The sequence below is a fragment of the Leucoraja erinacea genome, chromosome 3 (assembly GCF_028641065.1).
Source record: "Leucoraja erinacea ecotype New England chromosome 3, Leri_hhj_1, whole genome shotgun sequence".
In the NCBI taxonomy this organism is placed as follows: domain Eukaryota; kingdom Metazoa; phylum Chordata; class Chondrichthyes; order Rajiformes; family Rajidae; genus Leucoraja; species Leucoraja erinaceus.
This window is the reverse complement of record NC_073379.1, coordinates 102,120,883-102,133,784: the sequence shown is the minus strand read 5'-3', so window position 1 is coordinate 102,133,784 and position 12,902 is coordinate 102,120,883. Positions and strand designations below refer to the sequence as shown.

Here is a 12,902-nt window from a genome sequence, read left to right as displayed (position 1 = left end):
CCCACACCCCGCCCCTCCCCCTCCCCTTCCCCTGAGAATGGTTGTTTTCTTTGGTACAAAGATCGAGCGTTGATTGAATTTTAGTACAGGTGCACAACCTTTTATCCGAAGATCCAAATAACGAAAACCTCCGAATAGCGACATTTTTTCGGTCCTTGAAGAAAGGTCCTTGAAAACGTTCACCGAGGGCGGCCCGCAGAGGTGACAGCGGAACCTCCGGTCAGTCCTCGAAGAAAGGGGAACTAAATCCTCATTCATAAAAGAGAAGGTGAGGGTATATTGCGCGGGAGGGTTAATAATTGACAATATGCTGCTACCTGCCAGCTGAGTTAAAAAGTTCCCATGGTAGACTCACGATACACAGTGTATCGTGAGTCTTGCGTGGGAACTTTTTAACTCAGCGCGCAGGCAGCAGTAGATTGTCGCTCCCTTCAGTTTCACCCCACCTACACCCCTCTGCTTCCCGGCCATGTGTGTGACCCCTTCCCTCCCCTCTCCAGCTCCCCGCTCATTGCACCGGTGCGGGGGCTTTGTACTGTCTTCACGTCGCGATGCTAGCAGCACAGTGCCAGTCACCGGAGACGTCAGGACCAACGGAACACCGACCCCCAGGCCCACTGCAAGCACGGAGATCCCAGATCAGCAACTCCAGCCCAGCCCCGTTCCAACTCCAGAGGAACACGCTCCCCATATGGGCAGAAGCTGATGGTGTGCAAGGTACGTCTTGTTCTTGGGGTCACGCAGCTCAGGCTGTGGGCGAACTGCCACTTGTCGCCATAGCGGCCCATCGGGGAGCGGATTCCTCTGGAGTTGGAGGGGGAGGGGGGTATTGTGCTGTTTGATCGCCCCCTACTATCCCAGGGACAGGGAGACAGGATGTTCACCGAGGGCGGCCCGCAGAGGTGACAGCGGAACCTCCGGTCGGTCCTCGAAGAAAGGGGAACTAAATCCCCATCCATAAAAGAGAAGGTGAGGGTATATTGCGCGGGAGGGTTAATAATTGACAATATGCTGTTACCTGCCCGCTGAGTTAAAAAGTTCCCACGGTAGACACGATACACAGTGTATCGTGAGTCTTGCGTGGGAACTTTTTAACTCAACGTGCAGGCAGCAGCAGATTGTCGCTCCCTTCAGTTTCACCCCACCTACACCCCTCTGCTTCCCGGCCATGTGTGTGACCCCATCCCTCCCCTCTCCAGCTCCCCGCTCATTGCACCGGCGCGGGGGCTTTGCACTGTCTTCACGTCGGCGATGGCAGCAGGCCAGTGCAGTCACCGGAGACGTCAGGACCAATTGGACGTCGACCACCAGGCCCACTGCAAGCACGGAGAACCCAGAGACCCACAGCCAGCAGCAGCCCAGCCCAGCCCCACTCCAACTACAGAGGAACCTGGGTTGCGGATGACGGGGCGCAGCTCGGGGCGTCATAGGGGCCCATCGGGGAGCGGGTTCCTGTTGGTCCTGACGTCTCCGGCCACCTGCTGTCTTCCGGGAACTGTACCGCCCTTGCAGGAGAGTGGGGTTGTTTGCAGTTGCAGAGGGAGGGGGCAAGGGCAGTACAGTTCCCAGTCTCAGCTCCAGTCCAGGTGGGTGGCCGGAGACGTCAGGACCAACAGGACAGCGACCCCCAGGCCCACTACAAGCACGGAGATCCCAGAGACCCACAGCCAGCAGCAACTCCAGCCCAGCCCCGCTCCAACTCCAGAGGAACACGTAGGGGCAGAAGCTGATGGTGTGCAAGGTGTTCTTGGGGTGGCGCAGCTCGGGCTGTGGGCAACTGCCACTTGGCGCCGTAGCGGCCCATCGGGGAGCGGATTCCTCTGGAGTTGGAGGGGGACGGGGGTATTGTGCTGTTTGATCGCCCCCTGCTATCCCAGGGACAGGGAGACACAGCGGCTTTTTAGACTGGTGGGCAATCACTTCCAAAGTTCTGCCCACACAGTCAGTACACCTCTCCTACACTGCATTTCATACAAACATTTATTCTGCAAGAAAAAACGACATTGAAGACTCAAACTCGCGACCGAGTAACTGCCGGGATCAAGGCGCAAACTCGCGACCTTGCGGATATGAGCCGAACACTCTACCACTGAGCCAGCCATTAAAATCTACGCTAAAAAAATTTCCATTCCGAAGACCGACAAATTCTGAATTACGAAAAGTGTCTGGTCCCAAGGCTTTCGGATAAAAGGTTGTGCACTGTATATAAAAATAATCAGGGCCTTGGGGTAAATAGGAAAAATCTACAGTTTCCATAGCAGAGGCGACATACACAAATGGCATACAGTTATGTCATTCTTGGAAGCAGAGTCGAGTATTTTTTCCAATTACCAAGCAGTGAGATTCGGGGTTACACAAAAAGCTGGAGAAAACTCAGCGGGTGCAGCAGCATCTATGGAGCGAAAAGAAATGGGCAACCCTTCTTCAGAATGATGGGGGGGGGGTGTGGGCGGGGACAAGAAAGGAAAAAGGAGGAGGAGCCCGAAGGTGGGGGATGGGAGGAGACAGCAGAGGGACTGAGGAAGGGGAGGAAACAGCAAGGACTAACAAAATTGGGAAAATTCGATGTTCATGCCCCCAGGATGCAGACTCCCCAAACTGAATATGAGGTGCTGTTCCTCCAATTTCCGGTGCTGCTCGCTGTGGCCATGGAGGAGACCCAGGACAGAGAGGTTGGAGACGGAGTAGGAGGGGGAGTTGAAGTGCTGAGACACCGGGAGGTCAGCTTGGTTATTGCGGACCGAGCGGAGGTGTTCGGCGAAACGATCGCCCAACCTCCGCTTGGTCTCACCGATATAGATCTGCTGACATCTAGAGCAGCAGACGCAATAGAGGAGGTTGGAAGGGATGCAGGTAAACCTCTGTCGCACCTGGTGCGATTGCTTGGGTCCTTGAACAGAGTCGAGGGGGGAGGTAAAGGGACAAGTGTTGCATCTCTTGCGGTTGCAAGGGAAAGTGCCCGGGGAGGGGGTGGTACGAGAGGGAAGGGAAGAATTGACAAGGGAGTTATGGAGGGAGCGGTCTTTGTGCTCAGTGAGATTCTGGAACTCCCTAACTAAACGAATATGTGTCAAAAGTTTATTTTACCAGTATGGTCTACACACTGTTTCAGAACAACAAAAAGATAATTTAATCTGCGACTGGTGGCGTTGTTTAAAAGATAGTTGTTGGGCAGAATATAAAAATAACTCTTTGTCGACTACTACAAGGTCGTTCTATCTAACAGAACTAATGAAGTTTCAATGTAGAGTCTCACAGTCACATGCGCAGAAACATCATATATCACCATCAGGAAACCACCACCTACAGTGCATTACTTTCTCGGTAAAACATTAATATACAGAACTGTCTGATTCAGTTTTGCCGGCAAGTCATGCAATAACAGATCATTGGAATTGTATATTGTAATAAACTCTATATCAAGTTATTTGTGATTAAGATAAACAATTTTATTCTGACCACCTAAACATAATGAGCTGATTAGACTTCCCAGTACCTCTTTTTTTTTTAAACCTAGAACCACTTGCACCTAATTAAAGGAAACAACTTACAAAACTAGATATATGATCATACAATTCTATGTTTAGGTTTAGGTTTATTATTGTCACTTGTACCGAGGTGCCGTTTGTTTTGCATTTTATCTAATCAGATCAGATAATACTATACATAAATATAATCAGGTCAAGCATAATTACAATAGGTAGAGGAATGGGAAGATACAGAAAGCAAAATATGGTTACCAGCAGTGCAGCACATCAGAAAATGTCATTAGAACATTTAGAAATGGTTCTATACTTGCAGGTAGGAAAGATGTTTAAATGAGTAGTGCAATTATTTCTGATGATAATAGATCATTCTCTTGGAAGAGCACACAAAGAATCACCATGCTCAACCGACATCTTAGCTGAAAAAAACTGCTGCTAATCATTCTATCTATAAAATGTAATATATAGAACAACCTACCCTGCAGCATTCTGCTTCAGACGCTCATCAATATCATCAAGAGCTTGATGCAATTCCAAATCCCCAGGTATGCAATCCAACATGTAGCCTGAACAGGAATAATCCAAATGGTAATCTCCTTCCCATGCCATCACCAAACTCTGAAAATAACAATTTAGAAAACTGATTTAACAAACACTGATCAAATAAAATAAATTAATTGACGTAAAATTGAAATAGAAAATTCCTAAAATCAACGTGGACATTTTTAGAAAAACAGAGGATCTGTGGGCAAAGATCTGTTAATGTTTCAAGTTAATGATCAACCAAAGTACCAGGTATGTTTAACCAAATAGCAGGGTTCAGACAAAAGGCAATTGTTTATTGCGGAAAAGTATTAGAGGTAAGCAAAATGCACCATTGCTTTGTGGCCCACGAAAATACTGTAAAAGAATATAAGCCAGGAACATTCCTCAAATAGGAAGACAGAATTCACTTGCTGGAAAATTCACTTCTTTAGAACAAGGGATGCAGGGCAAAATAGGCGTAGATTTGTCTTCATGGTGGTGAAGGTTATTTTTTGGACTGGAGGACTGTGACCAGTGGTGATCTGAACAATCTCCCTTTGGCCTATTTCCGTGCTGTATGTCTGTAATCTCCACTCCTTCAGATACTTCCTTTGTTCTCTCTTTTCCTCCCCATTTTTTTCAACTTCACACATCTATTGACTCTCAATTATTTCTGGTTCTAACCCTTGTGTCAATGGTAGAGAAATTATTGTAGAAGTATTTGGAAAGGCATGGATGTATTAGGAATAGTCAGATGGCATTGTGCGAGGGTGGCCGTGACTTATTAATTTGATTGAGTGTTTTAAAAAAGTGGCGATAACAATTCATGATGAGGCAGTCCATGTTGTTTACATGGATTTATTTGACAAGGATCTCTCATGGTAGACTGGATGAGGAGATTAAGTAACATGGGATCCATGGTGAGTTGGCAAATTGGATACAATATTGACATGGTCATAGAAGACAGTGGGTGATGATGGAGATGCATTTTTCAGACTTGAACTGAATTGAATTGAATTAATTTACTAGCCTATTATGTATACATACAAGGGATTTGCCTTGGTGCTTTGCTCGCAAGTATGTTCAAGTTCAAGTTTATTGTCATGTGTCCCTGATAGGACAATGAAATTCTTGCTTTGCTTCAGCACACAGAACATAATAGGCATTTACTACAAAACACATGAATAAATAAACTGATCAAGTGCAAATAACAAAAGTGCAAGTAACAACATGATATACAATAAACAATTAAGAATAAAACATTATAATTTTAACACATGAAGAATAAATTAATATACCAGAGCAAAAGGAGGCTACAGGCCTTTGGTTGTTGAGTAGAGCTACTGCTCATGGGAAAAAACTTTTTTTATGTCTGGCTGTGGCGGCTTTGACAGAGCCTTCCAGAGGGAAGCACTCAAAGTGTTTGTGGCCAGGGTGAGAGGGGTCAGAGATGATCTTAGGGAAAAGATAAGACTTTTGCCTTCCATCACAGTGAGGAGGTGTTGGAGATTCACTGTGACGGATGTCTGTGTGAAATTGCGTTAAGTGTGGGTCTTGCGTTTTTTTGTCATTGTTAAGACTGTAGAAAATGCAATTTCGTTCAATCCAAGCTGTTTAAAAAACAATAAAAGGCATTCTATTCTATTCTATTGTTCCACGAGGACTGGGACCACCGTGGTTCGTAATATATATTAATGATTTGAATGAAAATGTAGGGATGTAAGTTTGCCAATACTACAATTATTGGGAGGTGGAGATGTGGATAGCGAGGAAGGTTGTCAATGAATAGAGTATGATGTTAATCAGTTGGAAATATGGGTGGAGAATTGGCAGATGAAGTTTCATCTGGACAGTGCTACAGTTTCGGAGATCAAATACAGAAGGAAAGGAAACAGTAAATGCAGGGCTCGAAATTAGCGGTTGCCCGGGTGCCAATGACCACCCAAAGAGCCGCTGGGCAACCTAAAAGCTGAGTCATTTTGACCGGCTTGGCACTGCAGATACGGGTTTATACCGAAGATAGACACAATAAATTGGAGTAACTCAGGGGGTCAAGCAGCATCTCTGGAGAAAAGGAACGTGAAGTTTTGTGTCAGCGGCGACTGTGCAGGGCAAAGATACTAGGTGCGAGGTCTCGAAGGGTCGGAGTGAATGACTGGCCCTACAAAGCGGCAGCCGCGGCCGGGACAGCGACTCCACCTCCTCCCGCACCCCGCCCGCCCTGATAGCAGCCGCTGCTTGCAAATACGCGAATGCCGATTACCGCTCTCAAAACAAACCCTCTCGCACGCCAAGGCCGGGCGGGAGGAGGGAGGGAGAAGCCTCCTTCCACCGTCTGAAGCAGCTGCACGGATCGGCCCCGCACCTTGCTGTTGGCTGGCGGAGGAGGGGAGGCAGTGGCGAGGCGATCCCAACCGCCTTCCCCTTTGGCAGTGGACAGGGACGGCCAAGGCAACGGGGCGATGTTGTCCGAGGAGCACTGACCTTCCTTCCTCCCTACCTCCCCCACCCCCCCCCCCCCGCTCTCTGAGACTTCCTCTCGCCCACTCCCCCCTTCTTATCCTGAGACTCCCTCTCCATCCTGCACTGATCCCCCACCAATCATGTCATTCCTGCTTCTATTCAGTCCTGTACTGACATCCCTTCCCCTCATTCATCCTGCTCTCCCCTTGCCTATTTCCTTCGCTCCATAGATGCTGCCTCACCCGCTGAGTTTCGCCAGCATTTTTATCTACCCCCATTCATCTTGTACTGACCCCCCCCTCCCATCCATCACGTACTGATCCCCCATTCAACACCACTGTCATCCCCCGTGCTCTCCCCTTACAATTTTACATACTACTCCAACCAACACGTACTAATTCACCTGCCTCAATCCATCCATTCCGCACCGATTGCCTTCTCACCCCCCCCCCCCATTGCCATCTATCCACCCCGCACTGATTCACACATACACCCTCCCTGACCCCACTGTGCTGGAAATGTCTTCAGAGCAAACATTGACTATGTTTGATAACGGAATGCAATCAAATATGTTTTAATTCCCAATGTTATTATTTGTTTTAATCCATAAAGATGGATTAATTAAATTGTGAACACGTGAAACATTAAAACCACAGTGTTCGATTGTCACTGCTACCGTTGACACCTTGTTACAGAATTCATTTTAACGGCAAATCAATGCTCTTAATATGGAGTATCAGTACTGTAGTTATTTAATGAGCAACATTCTCAACTATACATTGGATTATCCAGGTTTTACTTCTAGTCGGTCATATATATCACAAATTTGGTCAGGAGATATTTCAGTGGAAATTTTAACGTTAATTCTGAAATGGGAATGATAAAAACAGCGTTTATCAATAATTTTTTTTTAATCTGGTACGTCGAAACTGGGTATCTTGATACATATTACCAAAAGAACATTTGCAGCAGTTATGTCCTTTGGCCATCTCTTGTCAGTTAGTGTAATATTTAACCTGTCAGATGGATATAGTCGGTTTTACCAGCTATTATCATAAAATACCTTTAGAAATTTCCTTGCAACCTGTATATTTTGTTATAACCATATAATCATATAACAATTACAGCATGGAAACAGGCAATCTCGACCCTTCTAGTTCATGCCGAACACGTATTCTCCCCTAGTCCCATATACCTGCGCTCCGACCATAACCCTCCATTCCTTTCTCGTCCATATAACTATCCAATTTATTTTTAAATGATAAAAACGAACCTGCCTCCACCACCTTCACTGGAAGCTCATTCCACACAGCCATAACTCTCTGAGTAAAGAAGTTCCCCCTCATGTTACCCCTAAACTTCTGTCCCTTAATTCTCAAGTCATGTCCCCTTGTTTGCATCTTCCCTCCTCTCAGTGGGAAAAGCTTATCCATGTCAACTCTGTCTATCCCTCTCATCATTTTAAAGACCTCTATCAAGTCCCCCCTTAACCTTTTGCGCTCCAAAGAATAAAGCCCTAACTTGTTCAACCTTTCTCTGTAACTTAGTTGCTGAAACCCAGGCAACATTCTAGTAAATCTCCTCTGTGCTCTCTCTATTTTGTTGACATCCTTCCTATAATTAGGCGACCAAAATTGTACCCCATACTCCAGAATTGGCCTCACCAATGCCTTGTACAATTTTAACATTACATCCCAACTTCTATACTCAATACTCTGATTTATAAAGGTCAGCACACCAAAAGCTTTCTTTACCACCCTATCTACATGAGATTCCACTTTCAGGGAACTGTGCACAGTTATTCCCAGATCCCTCTGTTCACCTGCATTCTTCAATTCCCTACCATTTACCATGTACGTCCTATTTTGATTTGTCCTGCCAAGATGTAGCACCTCACACTTATCAGCATTAAACTCCATCTGCCATCTTTCAGTCCACTCTTCCAACTGGCATAAATCTCTCTGTAGACTTTGAAAATCTATTTCATTATCCAAGTCAAGTCAAGTCAAGTCAAGTCGAGTTTATTTGTCACATACACATACGAGATGTGCAGTGAAATGAAAGTGGCAATGCTCGCGGACTTTAGTGCAAAAGACAAACAACAAAACAACCAAACAAATTCTAAACACAATCATAACACACATATTCTTTTTCATAATAAATAATGGAAGGAAAAACGTTCTGTAGAGTTAGTCCCTGGTGAGATCGGCGTTTACAGTCCGAATTGCCTCTGGGAAGAAACTCCTTCTCAACCTCTCCGTTCTCACCGCTTGGCAACGGAGGCGTTTGCCTGAGCGTAGCAGCTGGAACAATCCGTTGCTGGGGTGGAAGGGGTCTCCCATGATTTTGTTTGCTCTGGAGTTGCACCTCCTGTTGTATAGTTCCTGCAGGGGGGTGAGTGAAGTTCCCATAGTGCGTTTGTTCGGCCGAACGCACTACTCTCTGCAGAGCCTTCTTGTCCTTGGCAGAGCAATTCCCAAACCAGATGGTAATGTTCCCGGACAAGATGCTTTCCACCGCCACTGCGTAGAAGCACTGGAGGATCCTCGGAGACACTCTGAATTTCCTCAATTGCCTGAGGTGGTAAAGGTGCTGCCTTGCCTTACTCACCAGTGCTGAGGCGTGTGATGTCCATGTCATATCCTCAGAGATGTGGACTCCCAGATATTTAAAACAGTTCACCCTATCCACAGGATCCCCATTTATCCTCAATGGAGTGTACGTCCTCGGATGATGTGCCCTCCTAAAGTCCACGATCAGCTCCTTCGTTTTTTTGATGTTCAGGAGGAGGCTGTTATCCTGGCACCAGAGTGCTAGATCAGCCACCTCCTCCCGGTAGGCCTTCTCATCGTTGTCTGAGATCAGGCCCACCACCACAGTGTCATCAGCAAACTTAATTATTGAGTTGGAGCTGAACTTAGCCACACAGTCATGTGTGTACAGGGAGTACAATAGGGGGCTGAGGACGCAACCCTGGGGCGATCCTGTGCTCAGGGTGAGGGACTCCGATGTATTCCCTCCCATCTTGACTACCTGGGGCCTGGCGGTGAGAAAGTCCAGGACCCAGGCACACAGGGAGGTGTTGAGCCCCAATCCACAACCCCTCCTATCTTAGTATCATCTGCATACTTACCAATCCAATTTACCACACCATCATCCAGATCATTGATGTACATGACAAACAACAGTGAACCCAACACAGATCCCGGTGGCACCCCACTAGTCACTGGCCTCCAACCTGACAAACAACCATCCACCATTACTCTATGGCATCTCCCATTCAGCCACTGTTGAATCCATCTTGCTACTCCACCATTAATACCCAACCATTGAACCTTCTTAACCAACCTTCCATGAGGAACCTTGTCAAAGGCCTTACTGAAGTCCATATATACAACATCCGCTGCTTTACCCTCATCAATTTCCCGAGTAACCTCTTCAAAAAATTCAAGAAGATTAGACAAACATGACCTTCCAGGCACAAATCCATGTTGACTGTTCCTAATCAGACCCTGTTTATCCAGATGCTTATATATATTATCTCTAAGTATCCTTTCCATTAATTTGCCCACCACTGACGTTAAACTAACAGGTCTATAATTGCTAGGTTTACTCTTGGACCCCTTTTTAAACAATGGAACAACATGCGCAGTACGCCAATCCTCTGGCACTATTCCCATTTCTAATGACATTTGAAATATTTCTGTCATAGCCCCTGCTATTTCTACACTAACTTCCCTCAATGTCCTAGGGAATATCCTGTCCGGGCCTGGAGACTTATCCACTTTTATATTTCTCAAAAATGTCAGTACTTCCTCTTCTTTGAATCTCATAGTTTCCATAGCTACTCTACTTGTTTCCCTTACCTCACATAATTCAATATCCTTCTCCTTGGTGAATACCGAAGAAAGGAAATTGATCAATATCTCCCCCATCTTTTTTGGCTCTGCAGATAGCTGTCCACTCTGACTCTCTAATGGACCAATTTTATCCCTCGTTATCCTTTTGCTATTAATATAGCTGTAGAAACCCTTTAGATTTACTTTCACCTTACTATATAACCATATAACCATATAACAATTACAGCACGGAAACAGGCCATCTCGACCCTTCTAGTCCGTGCCGAACACATAATCTCCCCTAGTCCCATATACCTGTGCTCAGACCATAACCCTCCATTCCGTTCCCGTCCATATAACTATCCAATTTATTTTTAAATTATAAAAACGAACCTGCCTCCATCACCTTCACTGGAAGCTCATTCCACACAGCCACAACTCTCTGAGTAAAGAAGTTCCCCCTCATGTTACCCCTAAACTTCTGTCCCTTAATTCCCAAGTCATGTCCCCTTGTTTGAATCTTTCCTACTCTCAGTGGGAAAAGCTTTTCCACGTCAACTCTGTCTATCCCTCTCATCATTTTAAAAAACCTCTATCAAGTTCCCCCTTAACCTTCTGCGCTCCAAAGAATAAAGCCCTAACTTGTTCAACCTTTCTCTGTAACTTAGTTGCTGAAACCCAGGCAACATTCTAGTAAATCTCCTCTGTACTCTCTCTATTTTGTTGACATCCTTCCTATAATTAGGCGACCAAAATTGTCAACCATACTCCAGAATTGGCCTCACCAATGCCTTGTACAATTTTAACATTACATCCCAACTTCTATACTCAATGCTCTGATTTATAAAGGCCAGCACACCAAAAGCTTTCTTTACCACCCTATCTACATGAGATTCCACTTTCAGGGAAATGTGCACAGTTATTCCCAGATCCCTCTGTTCACCTACATTCTTCAATTCCCTACCATTTACCATGTACGTCCTATTTTGATTTGTCCTGCCAAGATGTAGCACCTCACATTTATCAGCATTAAACTCCATCTGCCATCTTTCAGCCCACTCTTCCAACTGGCATAAATCTCTCTGTAGACTTTGAAACTCTACTTCATTACCCGCAACCCCACCTATCTTAGTATCATCTGCATACTTACTAATCCAATTTACCACACCATCATCCAGATCATTGATGTACATGACAAACAACAGTGGACCCAACACAGATCCCTGTGGCACCCCACTTGTCACTGGCCTCCAACCTGACAAACAACCATCCACCATTACTCTCTGGCATCTCCCATTCAGCCACTGTTGAATCCATCTTGCTACTCCACCATTAATACCCAACCATTGAACCTTCTTAACCAACCTTCCATGAGGAACCTTGTCAAAGGCCTTACTGAAGTCCATATACACAACATCCACTGCTTTACCCTCATCAATTTCCCGAGTAACATCTTCAAAAAATTCAAGAAGATTAGTCAAACATGACCTTCCAGGCACAAATCCATGTTGACTGTTCCTAATCAGACCCTGTTTATCCAGATGCTTATATATATTATCTCTAAGTATTCTTTCCATTAATTTGCCCACCACTGACGTCAAACTAACAGGTCTATAATTGCTAGGTTTGCTCTTAGACCCCTTTTTAAACAATGGAACAACATGCGCAGTACGCCAATCCCCCGGCACTATTCCCGTTTCTAATGACACTTGAAATATTTCTGCCATAGCCCCTGCTATTTCTACACTAACTTCCCTCAATGTCCAAGGGAATATCCTGTCCGGACCAGGAGACTTATCCACTTTTATATTTCTCAAAAGTGTCAGTACTTCCTCTTCTTTGAATCTCATAGTTTCCATAGCTACTCTACTTGTTTCCCTTACCTCACATAATTCAATATCCTTCTCCTTGGTGAATACCAAAGAAAAGAAACTGTTCAATATCTCCCCCATCTCTTTTGGCTCTGCAGATAGTTGTCCACTCTGACTCTCTAATGGACCAATTTTATCCCTCGTTATCCTTTTGCTATTAATATAGCGGTAGAAACCCTTCGGGTTTACTTTTACCTTACTTGCCAAAGCAACCTCGTATCTTCTTTTAGCTTTTCTAATTTCTTTCTTAAGATTCTTTTTACATTCTTTATACTCCTCCAGCACCTCATTTACTCTATTCTGCCTATAATTATTGTAGATCTCCCTCTTTTACCGAACCAAGTGTCCAATTTCCCTTGAAAACCATGGCTCTTTACAATTTTTACGATTTCCTTTCATCCGAACAGGGACATAAAGATTCTGTACTCTTAAAATCACACCTAATCACACCTCTATCTTTCAGTCTGAAGAAGGATTCTGACGCAAATATCTTGCAATATCTACTTGCCAAAGCAACCTCATATCTTCTTTTAGCTTTTCTAATTTCTTTCTTGAGATTCTTTTTACATTCTTTATACTCCTCAAGCACCTCATTTACTCCATGCTGCCTATAATTATTGTAGATCTCCCTTTTTTTTTCCGAACCAAGTGTCCAATTTCCCTTGAAAACCATGGCTCTTTCCTATTTTTACTATTTCCTTTCAACCGAACAGGGACAT

General features: G+C 45.0%; 1 protein-coding gene across 2 annotated transcripts in view; it reads right to left on the bottom strand.

The window, feature by feature from the left end:
* kiaa0825 (KIAA0825 ortholog) overlaps positions 1-12,902 on the bottom strand; it is a 311,756-nt gene that overhangs the window by 291,028 nt on the left and 7,826 nt on the right. For both annotated transcript variants that reach the window (XM_055633331.1, XM_055633332.1), the window contains exon 2: positions 3,964-4,103. In XM_055633331.1, coding sequence (XP_055489306.1) covers positions 3,964-4,094 — 131 coding nt within the window. In that variant the 5' untranslated portion in view covers positions 4,095-4,103. The remainder of the gene's footprint in view (positions 1-3,963; positions 4,104-12,902) is intronic.